General features: G+C 35.4%; 1 protein-coding gene across 1 annotated transcript in view; it reads right to left on the bottom strand.

The window, feature by feature from the left end:
• Positions 1–23,678, bottom strand: part of LOC142338662 (serum paraoxonase/arylesterase 2-like) — a 48,633-nt gene extending 24,955 nt beyond the window's left edge. Inside the window, exon 1 of the mRNA XM_075388515.1 lies at positions 23,471–23,678. Within this exon, the coding sequence (XP_075244630.1) occupies positions 23,471–23,625 (155 nt within the window). The 5' untranslated portion in view covers positions 23,626–23,678. The remainder of the gene's footprint in view (positions 1–23,470) is intronic.
• Between the last annotated feature and the right edge of the window lie 943 nt (positions 23,679–24,621).

Below are 24,621 nucleotides of genomic sequence, written 5' to 3'. Positions count from 1 at the left end.
ATGATATGCTATCAATATGTTCCTTACAATTTTGATCTCACCTCGGAAAAACATGCAATATTATATTTAAAAATTGAATAAAACTTAGAATTATAACAGAAATTATGCAGTTTTTACTGTACTGAGCGTTAAAAAAGGAAAAGTGCGTGTGTGTGTATGTTTGTGTGTGTAAGTGATTGTGCGTGTCTGTGTGTGTGTGGAAAAGTAGCAATTTTGATTTAAAAATGTTTTGATTTTAGACGTTTTAGTTGAGCAAAAATGGTTTCATAAAGAGGCTTGGAATGCTGATTGTCAATATGTTGAAAATGTATAAGGTAGTGCGTTTTTCCTACTACTTTTGGCGTTTTATGTGGAGATTTGTGACGTTTGTTTTGTCTATTTTGACTGTTTTTAGACTTAAACGTCTTGGCCAAAACTTTGATTTAGACGTGCACGTGCTAACTAAGATCTGCACTTGAACTGACAAGTGTAAAAAGTGATTTGATTATAGCTCTGAAGCAGTACTGATATAAGACTTGCAATTAGACACTGATTTTGACTGAACGTTCAGTCCGAGCTGAGATGGTGCTCATTCTTTTCTCTTTTTTGTTTGAATATTGCGCTCATCTTTTGTTTGAAAAAAAGCTTTGATTTAATCCTGTAAATGTTTTTCAAAAATCCATCATCTAGAACTAAAATAGTCAACAATTCGATTACAATTCCTACATAACTTAACTACATTCTGCGACTTTTCTCGCGAAATATTTTTGATTACACCAGCTCAAACCTTGACCCGGAATAGTTCATATAACCCACAGGGAAGTTTGGAGGGTTTGAATAATAAAAAATGCTTTCAAAGCCCCAATCAAAATCAGTTGAATAAACATAGCATTAATTTGCTACCTCGCGGAGCAAGCAGTCATGCGATTTCAGCTCTGAATGATTTAAAAAACATTGTTTTTTTGTCCAGATCATGGTTATGTTCATGTCTCAAATTACAATTTAAAGTCTGAATTTTGAATAGTGCTTGAGTCATCTGCTGAACATAGTTCTTTCGCGCGCTCCGATTCAACTTAGCATAGACGCTGTTGCCTAGACTGTGCATAATTGCAATATAATTACCCCTACACTACTTATTCAAGTGGTAACTAAAGCTCCCTTGCATTCTGCTTGCTATCTCTATTACACTATTTGATGCTATCCCTATGATCACAAAACAAGTATTAAAAAAACACTCAATTTATGCCAACAGGTACTTATAATAAAACCAAACATGCAAACAGCTTAGACAAATTGAGAACAATTTTTTTCCATTCAATGCAGCTAAAGGTGTAGTATTGCTAATTGGATAATTGCCGCCGCAATTACCGATACTACAGAGAGTATAATTATTTAACCGTCGACTTTGTGAACACTTCAGACTCTGTCTAAACTGACGGAATATTAAGAGAGAGCTATGCTGCGTAAATTGCGTTGTGTGAATGAATACATTATTCATAGCCAAATACTGCTGTGTATTATTTAATACACTATGCAGCAGGCCATACCGGCTGATTCACTGCCGCTATTAATACGCGTACTAAGTGAAGGATACTGAAACTATCCAGGCCGCTCTTCAGCAGCAAGTCTGAAACGAATATATGACTAAAGACGAGTAATAGTCGGCTCCACGAATGACCTAGGAATTGATTCGGAGCTAGTCATAGGTCTTGTGATTTTTTAGTCGTGTTGACTCAATTATAAACACGCACGAGCCTAGAGCTTGCTGCTGAAGGAAATCAGACCAAACTCAACCAGCGCAAACGTAAGACGCTTGAATTTCCTACAAAAATTTCTCTCTCTCTCTCTCTCTCTTTCTCTCACTGCTCTTAGAACGAAACATCTACTCCTCAGCTAAGAGGGAAATACAGCAGCAATTGTAAGTCTGCCAATTTTATAGCAAAATAGAGTTAGAGTAATGTTCACATCCAGAAGTTAGATGGATTAAATTTCTTGATTAAGATTAGATACCCCACCATATTTTCAAGTAAGATTTACCCCCTAATTGTGCTCTATCCGTTCTATCTATTTACTAATTAATCTTTATATCTAATCAATTTTATTTTCTAGCAAATAACAAGTAGATTTGGAATTTAGCGAAGAACATTGTGAGCATTTAGTGAGACTTATTCTAGCACATAATTACGGTCGCTACAATAATATAGGTTTAGCTCTAGTGTGGTGATTACGCTGATTTCACTAAAAGCGTTGGCATTACTGCACTGCAAAGTGCAATTTGATCAAGAAAAATTGCGACCTGCAATAATCTTTCAAACTTCTCAATTTTCTTTCCATATTTCTCAGCTTTACACCAAGTTCTTTTTACAAGTTTTGTTGAGCCTTGTTCTCACCCCAGAAAAATACAAGTTATGCGATTACCAATGTTTTCACTTGCCAAAATTGTTTGGATTTATGATAAACATTGAGCTGAAATTCAATTACTTCTGAAGTGTGGATTCGCAGTCTAGAATATATTGGAACTTTTCTTTTTTTAGCAAGAATTTGCATAAAGTTGCTCATTTTAAGTTTTTGTGTATTGCAAAATTGTATATTGCTCAGGTGGTGATGAATTTCTAAAGAAACGGTTCTGATTTTATATAAAAAAGCAATTTAACTCAGAATTGTGGTGGAAAACAAATCTTCCTACGCATTTGCTGTTGTTTAAAGAACTTACGTGGTAAGCAACTTTTTTATTATGCAGCAAGCCTTATGGTGAATTTCGTGGTTTCCTATGTAAATGTGCACTGAATGAGCTAGTTCTAAAAACATCGATCGGTTTCCTGTGAAAAAATGGCGCGAATTTTTCCAATCTTTGAGCTGAATTAGGGTAGGAAATCTAATGAAAGCGCTGATTCGTCTGTTCTTCAAAATCAAATTTGATCAAGGAATCTGATCAGCAGTTAAATAACTGACATATTCACACAATTTCTGTTCAGAATTTCCACCCTTCATGATATGCTATCAATATGATCCTTACAATTTTGATCTCACCTCGGAAAAACATGCAAAATGATATTTAAAAATTGAATTAAACTTAGAATTATAACAGAAATTATGCAGTTTTTACTGTACTGAGCGTTAAAAAAGGAAAAGTGCGTGTGTGTGTATGTTTGTGTGTGTAAGTGATTGTGCGTGTCTGTGTGTGTGTGGAAAAGTAGCAATTTTGATTTAAAAATATTTTGATTTTAGACGTTTTAGTTGAGCAAAAATGGTTTCATAAAGAGGCTTGGAATGCTGATTGTCAATATGTTGAAAATGTATAAGGTAGTGCGTTTTTCCTACTACTTTTGGCGTTTTATGTGGAGATTTGGGACGTTTGTTTTGTCTATTTTGACTGTTTTTAGACTTGAACGTCCTGGCCAAAACTTTGATTTAGACGTGCACGTGCTAACTAAGATCTGCACTTGAACTGACAAGTGTAAAAAGTGACTTGATTATAGCTCTGAAGCAGTACTGATATAACACTTGCAATTAGACACTGATTTTGACTGAACGTTCAGTCCGAGCTGAGATGGTGCTCATTCTTTTCTCTTTTTTGTTTGAATATTGCGCTCATCTTTTGTTTGAAAAAAGCTTTGATTTAATCGTGTAAATGTTTTTCAAAAATCCATCATCTAGAACTAAAATAGTCAACAATTCGATTACAATTCCTACATAACTTAACTTTATTCTGCGACTTTTCTCGCGTAATGTTTTTGATTACACCAGCTCAAACCTTGACCCGGAATAGTTCATATAACCCACAGGAACGTTTGGAGGGTTTGAATAATAAAAAATGCTTTCAAAGGCCCAATCAAAATCAGTTGAATAAACATAGCATTAATTCCCTACATCTCGGAGCAAGCAGTCATGCGATTTCAGCTCTGAATGATTTAAAAAAACATTGTTTTTTTGTCCAGATCATGGTTATGTTCATGCCCCAACTTACAATTTAAAGTCTGAATTTTGAATAGTGCTTGGGTCATCTGCTGAGCATAGTTCTTTCGCGCGCTGCGATTCAACTTTGCATAGACGCTGTTGCCTAGACTGTGCATACTTGCAATATAATTACCCCTACACTACTTATTCAAGTGGTAACTAAAGCTTCCTTGCATTCTGCTTGCTATCTCTATTACACTATTTGATGCTATCCCTATGATCACAAAACAAGTATTAAAAAAACACTCAATTTATGCCAACAGGTACTTATAATAAAACCAAACATGCAAACAGCTTAGACAAATTGAGAACAATTTTTTTCATTCAATGCAGCTAAAGGTGTAGTATTGCTAATTGGATAATGGCCGCCGCAATTACCGATACTACAGAGAGTATAATTATTTAACCGTCGACTTTGTGAACACTTTAGACTTAGTCTAAACTGACGGAATGTTAAGAGAGAGCTATGCTGCGTAAATTGCGTTGAGTGAATGAATACATTGTTCATAGCCAAATACTTCTGTGTATTATTTAATACACTATGCAGCAAGCCATACCAGCTGATTCACTGCCGCTATTAATACGCGTACTAAGTGAAGGATACTGAAGCTATCCAGGCCGCTCTTCGGCAGCAAGTCTGAAACGAATATATGACTAAAGATGAGTAATAGTCGGCTCCACGAATGACCTAGTCGTGTTGACTCAATTATAAACACGCACGAGCCTAGAGCTTGCTGCTGAAGGAAATCACACCAAACTCAACCAGCGCAAACGTAAGATGCTTGAATTTCCAACAAAGTTTTCACTGCTCTTATAGCGAAACATCTACTCCTCAGCTAAGAGGGAAATACAGCAGCGATTGTAAGTCTGCCAATTTTATAGCAAAATAGAGTTAGAGTTATTTTCACATCCAGCAGTAAGATGGATTCAATTTATTGATTAAGATTAGATACCCCACCATATTTTCAAGTAGGATTTACCCCTAATTGTGCTCTATCCGTTCTATCTATTTACTAATTTATCTTTATATCTAATCAATTTTATTTTCTAGCAAATAACACGTAGATTTGGAAATTAGCAAAGAACATTTTGAGCATTTAGTGAGACTTATTCTAGCACATAATTAAGGTCGCTACAATAATAAAGGTTTAGCTCTAGTGTGGTGATTAGGATCAAGCGATAAAATACCTACCACATCAGAGTTAAAAACTGGTGCGACGAGGAATAAAGAACGTCGGTTGCTCACAAATTCAGGGACCTGGTGGACTTTTCGTGGCTAGTTTTCCAAACCAAAAACCCAGAGGTCACACAGGTTCTATGGTAGGGCCACATACCGCGCTATCCCAGTACCTGTGTGAGATGTTCTAAGATTCTGAACGTCTCAATTACGACCTACTAAAAGAGACGGGTTCTCCCCACAAAAGAACAGTCCACTGATTTAGTAACTTTGAGCACCGGTTCTTTGCTTCTCAGACCCAAATTTTGACACTGTAGGTTGGTTTTTTAAGCGCACACGTGAGTACATAATTGTGTATCATAAAAAGACGTCTTTGTATCCCCCCGCACAAAATTAAACAAGACCGGTCACATTAATGTTACCTTTAGACTAAATAATTGTGTTCAACTTAACCAAATCTTTAATACTGTTAGCATAACGAACTGTACTATCCTCCCTAGTCCTATATACGAAATCATACACCCATATTCATTAATCTAGCTCTCATTTATTGTCTTTAACTTAACCTTAGCGTGTCTTATACATCTTAACTTTTGATTTATCATCTAAATTGTCGAATTTATCATCCTCCAAACCCATAGTACAAATTGACCCACATGCAGATAAGCCTAGTTTACCGTTGTTCTGTCTCATTATACATGCATAGTGTATCTATTAGTGTCTCTAACAGTTATTAACTCACACTGATAGCCACAAATAACGTTGTATTGTCAACCAAACGCTCCAGCAATCACTATAACGCCTCGATTTAACCCCAGAATTTCTAAAATTTTGCGTTTTTGAGTTAAACAAATGTGGTTTTATGAGAATTTCAGCCCAATTTTTCCTATTTTTTGCCTAAATTAACAGAAATTAGTGAGAATTCAAACACAAATCAGCCAATTATACATGATTTTTCACTAGAACTGTCCAGAATAGAGTTCAAATTTTATCAGATTTTTGAAAAATTTATTCTCGTTTGGTGTAGAAATTTTGTGTTTTTTGCCTAAATTCACCCCAGTTTTGAGAAAATAATTGAATTTTGCTGCAAAATTCAACTAATTTCGACCAAAATAAGCCCAAATTGTTCCCTAAATTTGCCAATTTAAGCTCATAAAGCCCTAAAATTCACAGATTCAGACCAAAATTTTTTAAATTCTACCTAAAAATTGCCCAAATTGGGGACCAAAGGATCCAAAATTCCTAAATTTGCCCATTTTTGACCAAAATATTTCAGTTTTTATCTAAAATTCATGCAAATGTATCGGTTTCAATCCTAAATTTGCCTAAAATTAACCAATAATTAACTATATTTAGTAAATTTTAACTACAATTTTTGCTTTTAAACACAAAATCGAAATAATTACAACCGGAAACTATTAGATTTGACCCAAATTATTGACATATTAGCCCAAATTTGTCGAAAAATTGTCAAAATTAGCCAAAATTTTCCCAATTTTGCCCTGTTTCATTAAGAAAACACCCGCTTTTGGTAAAAGATTGTCAAAATTAGCCAAAATTTTCCCAATTTTGCCCTGTTTCATTAAGAAAACACCCGCTTTTGGTAAAAGATTGTCAAAATTTGCCAAAATTTTTCAAAATTTCGCCTATATTGATCTGGTAATTCATCAAAATTGACACAAATTTGTCACTTTTTGCCCAAAATTGACCCAAAAGTCATCCAGGTAATCCAAAAATTGCCCGGAACTTGTGAAAAACTACCCAAATTGAATCACAAAAGCTGAAAAATATCTCATTTTGGATACAAATTAGCGGTACAAATCTCAGAATTGGTCTCAAAATTCAAAATAATTTCCTGAAATTCGCCGATAATCCTGAAGTATGAGTAAATATTCGAACACATAGACAAAAAAAATAGCTATTGAAGCCTACTAACGCCTGTTTTAAGTTAATATACTAATAGAAATATAGTGTTTTGTCCAAAATTAACCACCAAAACGGCAGACTTAAAGGAAATAACACGATCTGTTCGTGCAACTTTCTTAAGTAAACGTTCCCTTTACTGTTAATTTGTGATATTTAATTTTCTCTTGAGTTTTTCTGAGCCATATATTCGATTGTACTTGTTGGGTTACGTATAATTTTGCATACAAATTCACCTCAACAAATTAAAATTTCCAGTCTTTGCAAAAAGTTTATGGAATACCTAATAGGAGACAAACAAATAAGTATTAAGGATAACTCAGCAGACTGTCGAGTGCTCAAATACGTCACCGACGTTGAACAATCATACGTGACAATAGTCTACCGTATCAAAAGAACAAAAACTGTCGCACAAGTAACCATATTTAAAACTGAAAATACCTCCTTAGATTATTTGTTCAATAAACTTAATAAACGTGGCTCAATCATCGATTTACAACGTATGTACGCTCAACCACAAGCTTCCAATAAATGAGTGAAAGCAGCCAAAATCTGAATCTAGTACCCTTGCCAGATAATAAGCTCTATAAGTTTGAAAAAGTTTGCATGTTTTCACCCACATTACCCAACTTTATTAAAGAAATAATCCAAAAAGAAAGAGTTTAATGTGTTCTAATAAGAAAGTCTAATAGCGATAATCAAATCATTTCCTATCGAGTCAGAGTATTTAGGCCAATACTAACAACAGCCTTCTCTGAAAGCAGTCAAAAACCAAAATTTTGTCACGCAGGAAAATTTTTCTGGAAAGAATATCGGCTAACCTTGCTATCAACGAATGAACAAATGCCTATAATTTTTTAATATCAAATATTTTTGTATAAAACAAAGTGAAAAACAAAACAAAAACTCTTTTTTTCTTTTTATTGTCTTATAACCTAGCTTATGGATATTAGTACAAAGCACCTAAATGTAACCACTTTGTACGGCGATAAAGTTGCAAAAGGTAAAAAGTACACATTAAATAACGATAAACAACCTCTGATTATTTATTACAATTTGTTAACGATCCGCGCCTACACTGTTTTATAACATATGCAATTCTAATCCTGATTTTTCCAAAACTTTGAAAGCTTTGCACACGCCCAATAGTTATATTGAACTCTAGTTCACTAAAACTTTTACACCTTTATTAGAGCAAAAGTTGAATTCAATGAGTATTGACGCTAACTTCTTGATTATTATTATCAAACTTGGTCATAATACAGGCAAAGTTACTAGTTATAAATTAGATAAGAAAAAGCAATATATGTGCGTTTTCATTAAATTTGATAACATTCCAGGACTAGCTTGTTACATAGCACATGCGAAAAACAACCCAAAGTTTAACCAAATTTTAGACGCACTTCGTACTCCAAATAGTTTTTTTGAGATAGGACCATTTGTTTAAGCAAATTGTTGTCAATATTTTCTAAAGTCTATAAAAAATTGTTTGACTTTTTCTTAGCTTCAAATTCTTTTGATTAGAATTTTATATTGTTTTCTTTCGTTTATAGTATCTTTTTCATATAAAAACTTAGTAATAATTCAACAAAAACCCTAAAACAAAAATGGCTAACATCGTAGCATACCCAGACATTTCTCTTGAAAAATTTACAGGCTTAGACCCAACTGAGGACGTAGCAGATTTTCTAAGTCTAATAGAGAGAAAAATAGAGTCTTCATTAGGACTTAGACCAGGACCAGGAGATGCACAAAATGCATATGACGCACGTAGAAAAGCATTATTTGGCTCAGTCCTATGAGGACCAGCAGCCCAGTGGTTCGATTCTTTGCCCGCAGCAGAACCATGGGATGATGTTTGGACAGGTTTCTTAGATAGGTTCACAGACGAGAAAGATAAGTATAGAAAACGAATTGAGGTAGAAAACATTCGTAGACAGCCAGATGAATTGATAAAAAGTTATGTACACAGACTAACAAAAGCAGTGAAAAAAGGATGACCCATTCACAGATGCTCAAAAGCAAACTAAGTGTATGGAAGTTTTTGTAAGAGGACTAACTCCTCCAGCACTTAAACAAAAAGCGCATCAATATCTGACAGAAACACCTCACGCAACATGGGAACAACTTTAAAATCATGTGAGCACTAAAGATTTAAGTTTTGCAGTAAGTAGTGATTTCACAGGCACAGCATCTAGCAGCATAGACAACAAAATGGAGATAGATGGTATAAAAGACCAGTTCCAAGAATTAGCAACTTTAATGAAAAACAACAGAATTAGCACAGCCTACAACCCAAATGAGCCTAGAAATAAACAAAATCACACACAATTTTGTAAATTTTGCAGAAAGTTAGGTCACCCAATAGCATTTTGCTATGCAAACAGAGACTTTAATGAACAAAACAGACAGCAACCACAGCAAAGAGATAAGTTCAGAGATAACTATCAAAGCTATAGAGGACGTCGTCCAAGAGAAGATAGTTATGATAGAAATCAGAACGGATACAGACAAGACACTAGACCACAAAACAGTTACTACAAACAAGACAACCGCAGACAATACTCTACTCATCCTAGATCTGAGAACAATAACTTCAGAAATCGCTCACAAAGCTTTGAGAATTGATATCGTTGCTATAATAGCAGATCCAACGATCGTAGACCACAGGACTATAAGAACTATTCCAGGGAACGACAATATGATCGAAACGATTCCCGAACAAGGTATCGTGAGTCAAGCAGTCCAAGACAGGATTATAGGAGAAGTAATAGTTCTAATCAGAATTCTAGAGATAACAGTAGAGACCGTAATTCAAACAGAGTTCAATTCAGAGAAAATAAAGTTAATGGATTCTTTGTGGACAATCAATAAGATGAAATTAATTTAAATTAGACGAGTCTCCGTACAAAAATAAAAAGACAAACATTATTATTAACTTGTACATTCACGCCGTCGGAGACAGTAATAAACATAACGGTTTCGAATCGCAGTTTCTAGTTGACACAGGAGCAACGTGTTCCTTAATAAACTTTGATTTTCTACAAGAACTTAAGTCACTGATTGACGTTAAACTAATTGAGTCTAAACAGAAAACAATTGCAGACAACGGCGAACGACTAAAATTGTTAGGCTACATTCATGTCCCCATCTCATTTGACATTGAAGGCAAATATTACACAGATCTCAAAACATGGGTTTCAGAGAAAAACGGTTGCGAATTAAACATCCTAGGAATGGACTTTTTGAATTTTACAACAAAATCAATTGAATTAACAACTCCAAAAATGAACTTAAAAATTTATCCAAACGTCTCAATCACGCTCTCAAAATATCAAACAAAAGTTATCCTTTTGAAAGTAAATTTGAAAAAGAGGTACTTAACAGACCTTTCGAACTAGCACCGAAATCTAGCAGAGTACTAACAATTACACCATCAAACCAATTTTTCAAACAAGGAACATCATTTATAATTGACAATCGACTCCAGGACAAAGATATCTACACATACAACGTCTATTGTGTAAGAAAAGAAAAAGAGTTGCCAATAATGCTTAATAACCCTGGTGATTGTAAAGTAACAATAGATAAAGGTTCAATAGGATACACTTTGGAAGAAATTTGTCAAAAAACACAAAAGTACACACTGATTGATAACGTCGCGTTCTTAGATGTCTTAACAGAAACTGCAACAGATTTCAATCACATCTTTCATGTGACTGAAAAAATTGAAAACACAAATCAGACTTTAGAAAATCCGAAATTGGACAAAACAGATATTAGACAAAAGTTGAAAAAAGCTCAGAAAAACGCTCAAGAAAAAGAATTTGTCCATGAGTTAGACCACCATGAGTTAGAAACAGATTTTAGTCAAGATCTAAAAGAATTAAGACCAAAAGAAACAATAGAAGGTGAAATTCGACCACAACAAATACCACCAGAAAAACTGGAAACGTTTAGTAAATCAGACCGTGAGTTTCTCAAAAAATTTGACTTCAGTCAATCTGACATTAATGATGCACAATTACTAGATCTCATGAAACTTCTTGCCAGAGACAAGGAGGTGTACTCTCAGCACAAGTATAATGTTGGCAAAATAAAGCAAAAATTTCACGTAAAACTTCTACCAAATTCAACCTTGACTAAGCAAAGACCATCACGAGTGCCATTACACCATCAGGAAAAACTTGAAATTTTGTTAAATCATCTCTGTAAAGCAGGAATAATTCGAGAAATGGGAGACGAAACCGAAATGGGATCGTCATTTATTAATCCGGTTATCATCCTTCCAAAGGGAAACATAGTGAAACTAGTAATAGACGCTAGATATCTAAATTCAATAACAGACCTAAGTAAATACTCGTGGCCTCTAGAGCCAATAGGTTCTTTATTGACTAGATTAAACGGAAATTACTTCACTACAAGTGATTTATGCTCTGCATATAATCAAGTCCCTCTCACGGAGGAAACACAACAATTAACAAGTTTCGTAATAGGTTCAAAACAATACACGTTTCAACGTGGTTTTTACGGACTTTGCGGACTACCAAACTTTTTCAGTAGGATATTGACAATCCACTTTGCACCTTTAATAAAATCTAGACAAGCCGTAACTTATATTGATGACACAATCATGCAAGCTCAAGACAGCTGAAGAGATGTACTCAATAACACAAAAGTACCACCTCTTGCTACGCAAAGCAGGACTGAAAACTCAGCCTGAGAAAACGAAATTCTTTTTGCGCAAAGTACAATTCTTAGGACATGTAGTAGGAAAAGACGGAATTCAACCTGTAAAGAAAAGAGTTGAAGATCTGAAAGCCTTAAAGACACCTGAGAATAAACGAGATGTAATGCGAGTTCTAGGTTGTTTTTAGGATTTTACAGCATGTACATAAAAAATCTGCATGTAGACAGTAAGCCATTTTACGATCTCATAAAAACTGAAACCACATTTCAATGGACAGGTGAACACGAAAGTTGTTCAGAGAAATCAAGGATCGTACAAGTGAAGACACAGTCTTAGCAATTCCTGATACAAGATACCCCTTCCATGTTCATGTAGATGCATCATCAATTGGTGTTGGTTCAATTTTTGCTCAAGAATTTCCTACCGGAAAACGGATAGTTGCGTTTAAATCTCGAGTTTACACAAAAGATGAGCAAAAAATGAGTACAAGAGCTAGAGAACTTTGTGGTGTAATTTCCGCTCTACAAACATATGAGCTTTACATAATAGGTTCCCCATATCCAGTGTACCTCTACACAAACCACAAGCCCCTGCTGTATCTTTGGGGACGTAGAGGAAAATTATCTCATCGGTTTTTCCGCTATCAACTTGTCATTTCACAATTCCAAAATTTGAAAATAATCTGGACAGAAGGCAAAAACCTAGCCTTTCCAGACATCCTTAGTAGAAACGTCTCGATAAAGGACTTAGACAAGTATCAACTGAAGCACAAAAAAATCCCGAAAGACATTAAATTTTATGACGAGTCAGGCACCGAAGAAAAATACTTCGTGTTGCATGACAATGAAAAAGGACAGAAAAACGATTGCTGCCACATTCTAAAACAAACTTTTCAAGGTATTAAAAAAATGAATTTTGAAAATGAACAATTTTTTCAGACAAACCATAAACCCAGTGATCGAATTTGTTCACCTTCGGACATATAAGAATCCTTCTTGAAAGGAAATGCAAAAAATCACTATCGTGAAAAATTCCCACTAAAAGAGCCAATCTTAGGCGAACAAGACGACAGTGAAAACTACTACTCTGATTTGTCTTTAGAATTTGATGATAATTTAGAAAAAGAAAAGGAGCAATTTGAAAAAATTTCTACATCAGAAGACTACCCTTTGCTAAATTCTGTTGAATTGTCAGATTTAGAAATAGATGACATGAGTCTGGAGCAAGAGATTGAAGCAAGTAAAGCAAGTTTTGATAGAATAGCAAGTGTACGACTAGCAAATTCAATTTGTGAAAATAACGATATTTCAGATGGAAAAGAACTCATTGAGAAATTATCTAGTTTTGCTAAGAAATTGACTTGATTATAACAGCAATAAGCCAGGAACAATTCAAAGACCCTGTTATTCAGACTGTCAGACAACTTTTTGAATCAGGAAACAAAGATGAGAAAAATGTTAATTTTCGACAATCAAAAGCCATGAAAACGTACTTGAATAATTTCGAAAATCTTTGCCTAATTGGAAACATTTTGTGTATTAAACAACCAACTGAAGATCCAAAAAATCAAAACATCAAAATATGCGCACTATTATCCCTCTTCTTGAAAATTTTTGAATGAGCTCACCAAGATTCGCTTTCTGGACACTCTGGAAAAGATAAAACATTGTCAAGCATAAAACGCTTTTTCTATTGGCCAGGTTTATATAAATGGGTTTCTCACTTAATAGCCAATTGTTTAGACTGTCAAAAAAATAAACAAATACGCAAAGACTTAAACGAAGCACCACTTGAAAAATGGACAGAAACTGTACCTTTCCCCTTCCACACGGTACATATAGATCACAAATGTCTAATAAATCCACCATCGAATGGAAATAAACATTGCTTAGTAGTAATTGATTCCTTTTCTCGTTACATCCAAGTTTACCCAGTTTCAACAACATCAGCAAGTGAAACAATATCAGCAATTGAGAAATTTTTTCTTACTTTTGGTATACCACAAAAACTTGTGTATGATAAAGGATCAGCCTTTATGAACGAGGAGTTCACAAGTTGGACTCATGAACTTGGAATTACGCATGCTCCTAGAGCAGCATACTCTCCCTGGACCAACGGAAAAGTTGAGATCCAAAACAAACACCTTGGCACACATTTCCGAATCTTTTTTGAACAAGCTAATTGTAATTGGAGAGAATTAGCACCAAAGTTCGCGTTTGCTCATAACACAACAGCGAACACTAGTACAGGATTAACACCCTACGCCAAAAGCCCCAAATTCCCCTTTCTCTGAAATTAGGATTATTAAGGTCTTCCGATTTAATTTGTAATTCAGAATTTTGCAAAGATTTACCACCCACAAGCATTCAGAACAAAGTAGCAACAACGATCAGATAGATAAACTACTAAAACCGAAACTAAGTAGTTCATTGCCTGCTCGTGAAAATCAATTTACAAAACTGCATACAACAGAAGCCTTGAAGTTAACTCCAAAGCACATCAAAACAGAAAAAAAACATAAACTAGGTAAGCCTTTAGAGGTAGGACAACTAGTGTTAATGAAAAATCATTCATTCGAGGACGGAAAATCCAAAAAGTTACATGAACTAAGATGAGGACCGTATGAAGTAACAAAAAAATTGACGAATGTAAGTTACGAAATAGAACTTGTTTCAAACAAAACTGTCAAAAAAGTTGCTCATAGAAACCATCTAATAGAGTACTTCCCAATCGAAAACCCATTTTCAAAATTAGTTGTTGACTACGGTTAAAGGAATAAAAACTTCCAACCGTTCTACGAAAATTTAATGAATAAACAAGTTGAATAACTTAATAAGCCAGTGGATAAATTTTCCTTTCAACAACCTTTCACTGAAACTGAATTTTTCCCAGTAGACAATTTTACAAGTAATACGGATAACATACAAAATGAAAATCAACATGAGAAAACTCTTGAAGACAACAATACCACAATAACAAAACCAGATTCCGGATTTCAGGAAGGTTTTTCAACTACGTTTGTAGATAACACATAAACACCTGATAACCGTAGTCGTAGTATAACTAGAAGTTCTACCCCCTATCCCGAAACACGTATTCGTTTTGCAGATCCACCTGACATTAGAGTCAGCCCTGTTAGAACCCAAACCCGTGTACAATCACCCGAAGCAAACCCAACTACCTCGGATGATCAACGTTCATCTCGAATCGATCGTCGAATTTCGGGACGATTGAAAAAACTTACTACTCGTTATCGAGCGGGATTTACTTAAATCTTACCTTATATCTTTACTTTAAAGGCTCAAATCATCGGAACATTAACTTCCGAGACCTTTTCCCTTACTTCTTCCAGACTTACTCCTAGCTTTCTGACACTAAAAAAAAACAAAAACTCAGTCAATCACTAATAAAATAAACTTATAATGAAAAACAATAACTTCCTTTATAAATATTTAACTATTTTGTTCGTCTTTATTGTTGTATCTTTTTGTAGACCCTCAGTTAGGAATGAGTTGGGTGATGTTTCCCCTACGTTAAAAGTTGTTCATTATGACTGTTCAAAAATGAAAGAAAGCAAAATGTATGCTCTAAATCAAGTAGCTCAATGCAACATTAAACCAGAAAATACTAAAGTTGCACCCGCAACGGTGACACTGTATCAAAGATCATACAGAACAAAAGTAGAGGCAGTAATGTGTCGAGTAAAATCGCAAGCTTTAAGATGGCACTGTGGATTTTTATCGCACTCTTCTTTAGCATATGACCAAATTTCTCTTACAACTGACGTCATAGTAACGCCAGAAGAATGAAGACGTGCAAACAAAACAGGAAAAATTGCAATAACAGAGTACGATAGAACTTATAACTTAGACATTTCAAACGAAGTTTTAAAACACCAATACACACACGGTGGTCTGATTGAGGACGACCACTTAGAAGATAACACCGATTGCTCTACGTCAGGAGAAGTAAAACTTTTCTCCTTTGAAACACAATTGCAGAGAGTTGAACTCGAAGTTGATCAGGAAACAAAATCAGTTTTTACCCCTTTAGGATTAAAACTTCCATGCGAACTTAAGGAAGGAGGTTGTGAAACAACCTCACTAGACCCCTTCGCTTACTCATGGGATGTGCCAGAAAATTGCATTGTTACAAAACTTTTCACTCAAGTCGAAAAAATGATAAAGTTCACAAACGAACGAGATCCACCACAATACTACACTATAAGTACGCACGACGTGCAAAATGACGTTTATAGTTTGCAAAACAACATGAAAATAGACCACACGCGAGACATAAACTTGAGGATAAATAATGAAAGAAATCGTAATTTCGAAAAATAGTGTTAATTTCGTAATTTCGAAAAATAGTGTTAATTATTACAAAATGCAAGTCGGCACCGACAACAAAATAAGGGTGAACGGTTTTTAAGAGACACCTAAAAACGAGCTAGTTGGTAGCCAACATTTTGGAAGTCATAAAAAAATTTTTGAAAACGTTGAAAAAGACACAATCGATTATGATGCTCATATGCGTATGAAAATTATTTTCATGATGTATAAGGTCTATCGTGATTTGGAACAGTCTGACTTCCTTATTTTTCAAAATATATGCGAGCTCAGACGCACTCAAATCCAAATGATCAATGCATTGTCTTACGAAAACAATAGATTGGCCGGATACATGTTAACCGGAAATTGTTCAATGTTCTTAGAAATTGAAGGTGTTATGGGTTTTCTATATCCGTGTCCAAAAAAAAATTCACCGCTTAAAGTACTTGATCGCTGTTACGACCATATTCCGATCTTTTATGACGGAAAAACTATGTTTGTTAATCCTATTATGCGCCAAACATCTTCATTTGCAAATGAAATAGACTGTACAGATACTTTCAAAAATTTGCTTCAACTTGATTTAGATAATAATAATTCTTGGTATCAGTTGTTGCCGGCGCCAGTTCCTTTTAAACCGCCCGCTGTTTTTGCTCCACAACAAATTGGTTATATTCAAAAAATCCCAGACTATGATTCTCATCGCGCAGGTATTTACACTGTAAACCAGTTGAAAGATTTTTTGGAGAACAATTTTACACAAATCTGCATCTAATTCAGTTTTGAAAAAGATTTCTCGAACAGTGCTTCAAAACGCACAGGTAGACAATAGTCAACGCGATATCTATTGCGCCGCAGGCCTCAATAATTGACTATATTTCGATTCAATGTTGTCACCATCTTTTTTCCTTGATCACTTTAAGAGTATTTTTGGAGAAATTGGCTATTACATAGAAAGAGCCGGAATTTTATTTGCACGTTTCATGTTGATCAAGTTCATGATCGATGTCGTAATTTTTATTTTAAGAGCTTTCGAGATACAAAAACTGTCGAAAAACACTATTGGTTTTTGGAAAACATTACTAGGAGCCTCGTACAATTTGTTTCTACTTTCCATTGCAACATCAATTTATCAAACACCTAAAGATGATGAACAATACAAACAATACAACAATACTAACAATGAACCAAACAGAAGTCGATATCTCAAGCATACACCAGATAATAACATCTACCACGACAACAGTCAAATTGAATTGTCACCACTCACTGCCCCTGAAGTGGCATCACCTCTTATGCCAGAAATACCACATCTTTACCCTAAAGTTCCTACTGAGCAAGAAGTAAATGCAATTGCTCCCCCATAATTCAGTCATCCAATTTGTCTTTTTATACTTAATTAATCAAACTTAATCAACTCTTATTAGTCTAACCTAACTGTTTCAGTATTATGGTTTGAGATGCAAAACTTTAATGATCTTTTTGTATCTGAGTACCATAAAGGTTTATTTATTAAATTTCACGAATTTTATGGACATATATATTACTCTTTTATACCTGTTTATGAAAACTTAGTGCATTTAAAAGTTAGCGCACCCAATTTTTCTGACTTAGTGGACATATTAATTTATTCAGACCACGAAAAATTTTATACTCTTAAGGAAACTTTACTTGATTGTGAATATGGTCTACTCGATTTAGGAAGCAACATGCACTTTCTTTTATAAAATGATGCACCTCGGTCTTCAAAAGTCCCTTCGGGAACTAATTATTTTATTTGCTATTTTAAACGTTTTAACAAATTTTGCCTTATTTCTTAAACATTTCAGAGAACCAAACGTATTCACGGTACATTGCAAACACTTCGAGATCCATCAGCACGAGAATAACGTTTTGGAATGTACTTTTACTACCAAGGCAGTTTAGTAGGACCTTATCAGATTAATCGATTTTTTACTATCCATTTTCCCTATCAAGTAACCCCCATTCTAGAAGTTTTGTTTGATTTTGTAGACTCTTGGAACGAAGGTTCGATAACAATACCAGCTTTTTCCTCTTATTGGAACTTTTTTTTGATGCTTTCAAAGCAAAATTTAGATCAGATCCCCATTGACATCTCCAACTGGTAATGATTAATAAACAGAATAGATCCCTTACCCTTAAATTGAATAACACAAAACATATTATCCTTGGATTATACACCAACCATAACTCCTTCATAATTTACATTCGACAACCCCACAGCATTTTAAATCAGTATCTAACCTTAAAAATTAGTCACCCCCAGATACTCGAAATAGCCCTATTCCTATCCTTTTATTCTGACGCCGAATTAACAATTAAGCACCCTATTTCCTTATTTTAAATCATGTTTTTCCTTTTTAACCAAGAATTAGTTGAAATTTGTAGTTTCGTGGAAACATTTGAAACTGAACCTTCCCTTCAAGCATTTCTTTAGTAAACCTGAAAAACGTAAAAACCCAGAAACAATCTACCCTCTCAGTCTACCCCACTTCAGTTCACTGGAATTATTTCTTTTACCTCCTCGAAAACGAGTCCAAATGTGCTAGAAGTATCTCAATATCTCAACAGAAACCCATGAATTAACGTTCCTTTATCGAGGCTGATAACTTTACCTCCCCTTCCTTGGAAATTTATTATGTTAACATTGATAACCAACAAAGTTTAACGAAAACCCTAACTCCCCTTTCACCCCGTCGGAATTTCTTTTTGAAAGTCGAAAAATTGCTATTATTGAAATTAGATCAATTAAATCCCCCAAACAACTTCAATAACGAAACTATTTATCCAACTCGAGATTTTTAAAACGGGAAATTGTTTATCCTTCAGAATAGTTTTTCCCCTCCAGAACTCATCACGCCCCCTATTGTCGAATATCGTGATGAATGTCCCATTTGTTTAAGAATTACTTCATGCTGGAAAAAATTGCACCCTTCCCACGGAGACCACTTGCCTTATTTCTTAAACATTTCAGAGAACCAAACGTATTCACGGTACATTGCAAGAACTTCGAGATCCATCAGCACGAGGATAACGTTTTGGAATGTACCTTTACTACCAAGGCAGTTAAGTAAGACCTTATCAGATTAATCGATTTTTTACTATCCATTTTCCCTATCAAGTAACCCCCATTCTAGAAGTTTTGTTTGATTTTGTAGACTCTTGGAACGAAGGTTCGATAACAATACCAGCTTTTTCCTCTTATTGGAACTTTTTTTTGATGCTTTCAGAGCAAAATTTCGATCAGATCCCCATTGACATCTCCAACTGGTAATGATTAATATACAGAATAGATCCCTTACCCTTAAATTGAATAAAATAAAATATATTATCCGTGGATTATCCACCACCCATAACTCCTTCATAAACTATATTCGACAACCCCACAGCAATTTAAATCACTATCTAACCGTAAAAATTAGTCACCCCCAGATACTCGAAATAGCCTTATTCCTATCCTTTTATTCTAACGCCGAATTAACAATTAAGCACCCTATTTCCTTATTTTAAATCATGTTTTTCCTTTTAAACCAAGAATTAGTTGAAATTTGTAGTTTCGTGAAAACATTCGAAACTGAACCTTCCCTTCAAGCATTTTTTTAGTAAACCTGAAAAACGTCAAAACCCAGAAACAATCTACCCTCTCAGTCTATCCCACTTCATTTTACTGGAATTATTTCTTTTACCTCCTCGAAAACGAGTCCAAATGTGCTAGAAGTATCTCAACAGAAACCAATAAATTAAAATAATTAGGATTTTTCACTGAAACCAGTATTTAGTCAGAATAATTGACATTAAACGTTCCTTTATCGAGACTCATAACTAAACCTCCCCTTCTTTGGAAATTTATTATGTTAACATTGATACCCAACAAAGTTTAACGAAAACCCTAACTCCCCTATCGCCCCATTGGAATTTCTTTTTGAAAATCGAAAAATCGCTATTATTGGAATTAGATCAAATAAATCCCCCAAACAACTTCAATAACGAAACTTTTTATCCATCTCGAGATTTTTAAAATGGGAAATTGTTTATCCTTCAGAATAGTTTTTCCCCTCCAGAACTCATCACGCCCCCCTATTGTCGAATATCGTGATGAATGTCCCATTTGTTTAAGAATTACTTCATGCTGGAAAAAATTGCACCCTTCCGACGGAGACCAACCCCCTCATCTAGTTTGCACTGATTGCAGAACTAACCTACTCAAACAATCCTCCCAACCAAACTGCCCCCTTTGCCTCCGCCACATTTATACTCTATCCCTTAGTTTTTATTATTGATGTTTTTGCTGCAACCAAATAAAGAAATGTGTCACCTCCTCCACTCACCCGCACATAAAATGTCACCAGAACCTTGGACCTTTTGTGTGTAATCCCTGTGCCCAAGAGAAACATAATTGCCCCATTTGTTTGAAGAAGATCAACCCCCACGACGTTTGGTCGGAAAATTCCTAAACAATGCACCCCATTTACTTCCCAATCCTTATTCTTCTCTCCTTCGTCATCACCCTCTCTGTTGGCCTCCTCAAAAAAGTCCTCCTCCTTCTCCCCATCTAACGACCCTTCATCACTAGCAGGTATATACTGCAACACAAAAGAAACCCAGCTGCGCGTGACGTCGCACGGAGGGGAGCCACGAGGTCCCAAACCCGATTTTAGTCAGTTAAATCTGACACAATCTGATTCAAAACTTTAAACAAATAATTTTTTGATTAATAGGACATTCCGATTTTCAAAAACGGAGATTGTTTTCCACAGTTCAATTCTTTCGAATTTTTCTTTTATTTCTTTCCACCCCGGTGGGAGCTTTGCAAAAATTGATTCTGCACATAATGTGTGATTGTATTCCTGTACTCTAAGAGTATGATTTTGTTGGTACGTTAAAAAGTACGATTGTTTTCTTTTCAGCACAGCTTGATTTCGTTTTAACCTTTCTTTGTAAGTGTATTTATTTTTATGTTTGACAAGATGTCGAAAAGATCCTACCAGAACACAATCCCCAGACTGCCAGAGGACCAGTATGACCCCATTAAAAACTGGATGAGTGATCTTCCACCACTCTCCAAAAAACCCCGAGCGATACATCCACGTCAACGTGGTCATTCCAAACATCAACAGCAACATCAAAAACAACATCAACCACAACAACACCAAAGACAACCAAACGCAAAGTATTCCCAGCCGCTTCCCAAACACCTTATCAAAAGTCTCATCGATGATGGACTTCCAAAGGGACGTGACTATCCAGAGAAACCACAGTGCCTAGAGGAACAATTTGGACGAGAGCAGTTCCCCTTGAACGACAATCCACTATTTGTCAAGTCGCTTGACTACTCCCTCAGGCCAGAATACAACAAGTGATGCCTCTCTGAGCAATCCATTATTCAGAATAAGACCACAGGCGAGAAAATCTCGGTTCCATTGTCTGTGCTTCCTGTAATACCAGACTTTTCTCTGGTCCGGTCGCTAAACTTGTGGAGACTCAGAAACCGTGATGTGAGTCAAAGGAAATATGAGATAGAGAATAAAGAATGCCACAGTCGCATCAACGTTACTTTTGAACTGATTAAGGCTTTTCCTCCACAAGATGAGCCGGTAGAAACGATCTCTTCAGACCAGCTTCTAATGCAAAACCATGAGTTCAGACGACAGCTGTGGAACTCAGAGTCCTCTGCTAGTGAGCTCCAAATGAAGCTGGATCACCTCACTATAAGTGCACATGAAGAGAAAGAGCGATACCGAAAACAAAACATCCTGTCCAGTCAGATGCTTAAAATTTGAGATAACCAACAAAAGGAGCTGATAAAGAAAGCTGAGACCTTAATCGAAGCTAATAATCAGATGGCCTCAGAACTTAATAGACTGAGACAGGAGAACAAAGAACTTAAGAAACATTCTACCATCTAACTCTAAGATTGAACTTAACTTTCTTAATATGTTCTATCCCTAAATGTTTGAATAGTATCCCCCCATTTATTATACATAAGTTTCGAACTTATCTTTCTTCTCTACATTTGGTTAAACTGTATTTCATGATTTTATTACCGCTATCCTGCTAACAAACTTTGTCTATCTGTCGATTGAAAATTTCATTTTTGTAAAGCAAAATATTTATTTCATATTAGCTCAATAACCGGTGTATTAATCAGTCTCTTTCTGTAAACTAATTTTGTAAACTTTTCAAACGAGTAAATAATGTCTTTTTCATCAATCAACCTTTTAACTTTTTTGTAAAAAAGTGGTCACTGCACACTTATTACTCTTAATGTAACCTTTGTACAATAGAGCACAATTTCTCTCTTCTTTAAACAGGGGTGAGCTGTAGTTTTGCTAATTGGATAACTGCCGACGCAATTACCGATACTACAGAGAGTATAATTATTTAACCGTCGACTTTGTGAACACTTTAGACTTTGTCTAAACTGACGGAATATTAAGAGAGAGCTATGCTGCGTAAATTGCGTTGAGTGAATGAATACATTATTCATAGCCAAATACTGCTGTGTATTATTTAATACACTATGCAGCAGGCCATACCGGCTGATTCCCTGCCGCTATTAATACGCGTACTAAGTGAAGGATACTGAAGCTATCCAGGCCGCTCTTCAGCAGCAAGTCTGAAACGAATATATGACTAAAGACGAGTAATAGTCGGCTCCACGAATGACCTAGGAATTGATTCGGAGCTAGTCATAGGTCTTGTGATTTTTTAGTCGTGTTGACTCAATTATAAACACGCACGAGCCTAGAGCTTGCTGCTGAAGGAAATCAGACCAAACTCAATCAGCGCAAACGTAAGACGCTTGAATATCCAACAAAAATTTCTCTCTCTCTCTCTCTCTCTCTTTCTCTCACTGCTCTTAGAGCGAAACATCTACTCCTCAGCTAAGAGGGAAATACAGCAGCGATTGTAAGTCTGCCAATTTTATAGCAAAATAGAGTTAGAGTAATGTTCACATCCAGCAGTAAGATGGATTCAATTTCTTGATTAAGATTAGTTACCCCACCATATTTTCAAGTAAGATTTACCCCCTAATTGTGCTCTATCCGTTCTCTCTATTTACTAATTAATCTTTATTTCTAATCAATTTTTTTCTAGCAAATAACACATAGATTTGGAAATTAGCAAAGAACATTGTGAGCATTTAGTGAGACTTATTCTAGCACATAATTAAGGTCGTTACAATAATATAGGTTTAGCTCTAGTGTGGTGATTAAGATCAAGCGAATAAAATACCTATCACATCAGAGTTAAAAAAGGAGTTAATGCATCAGATAATAGTTTGTAAAATCTTGATATGAGATGCAGGAGATGTTGGTTCATCTAGATTCGTGTAGTTTTGCTTAAACTCACTTTGCACCCTTTCCAGACACTCAAATTTGCCCTACTGACCTGCCAGGAGGAAGACTGAACGTTCTAGTTCTCCACTGATCATCCTGTAAGAGATGAATAACTTTGGATTGCCTCCTCGAAATAGTGTTAAGGTGAAGGGATGATCTCGGGTAGGGTAGCCAACTGCTCTCTAGACACAGGAAAGGTGTGGGCATCAAACATGCGGGTATTAAACATCACACCAGTAAAGCGAAATAATGGGAATCATACATCTGAAAATCAACGAAGCAGATAGAACCAGATTTATGAGCAAAACTGAGGACAAAATAAAGTGACATAGAAGCTCAAGATAAATGGTTAGACAGTATTCGTATTAACTGGAGTGAGTGCAAATTGATTTCAAACTTAATTTAATGTTTTGGTTATTCAGCGCCCGAAGGGTTACAGCATTGAAGCCCAGCTGGCTCCAGTAACGAGTGCAAATACATATAACGAGTGCTGCATAAATTGCATAAACACAACGACTGGGGTATAAATTGTTCAAAAATAGGCAACAATTATTTTAGACAAGGAACGGATTTTAATGACATGCCTGCATTCGAAAATTTCAACAAAAAATTCAGCACAGTAAGGGAAATTTGTTAATACAACACAGATCTACAACAGACTGAATATGTTCATGAGATATTAAACGACAGAATGTTATTGCGCTTGCGTTAATCTGTTGAGGATGCAAACGAAAATTAGCATGTTTCAGTACGGGTTTGAATTAACTTTCGCTGTGTCAGCACTAAAAGACTATGGCACCAAGGTCCAGGCCGCCACTCATTCATCTAAGAATGACTTATAAAAGTGATCAAGAAGTTCTGATTTCAAGGAAGCCTTCGCCTGCTTTCGGTAAGCTTAAGAGATCTCTTAAGAGTGCTCTTAACTATAACCTGTCAACAATGGAATTCATCAGTTAAAATTGTACAACTTAGGAAACCGATATACCAACCGATATATGCTATTTTCTCCTAAATTGAGATGTCGCCTCAAAATGCATCTGAGGGTCAAGTTTCAATCTATTAAGTTCCATTTTAGAAATATTTTTGAGAGTGAAAGTCAAGTCAAACTGCTTCGTTTTCCAACGAAGTTGAATTTGTTATACCCTAAAGTTAGTAATACGTTTAATAGTGATAACCCTACCCCCTCATCTTTCAAAGCATATG

The sequence above is a fragment of the Convolutriloba macropyga genome, chromosome 4 (genome assembly GCF_964194025.1).
Source record: "Convolutriloba macropyga chromosome 4, txConMacr16.3, whole genome shotgun sequence".
In the NCBI taxonomy this organism is placed as follows: domain Eukaryota; kingdom Metazoa; phylum Xenacoelomorpha; order Acoela; family Convolutidae; genus Convolutriloba; species Convolutriloba macropyga.
Note: the sequence above shows the minus strand (reverse complement) of the source record. Positions and strands in the feature narration are given on the sequence as shown.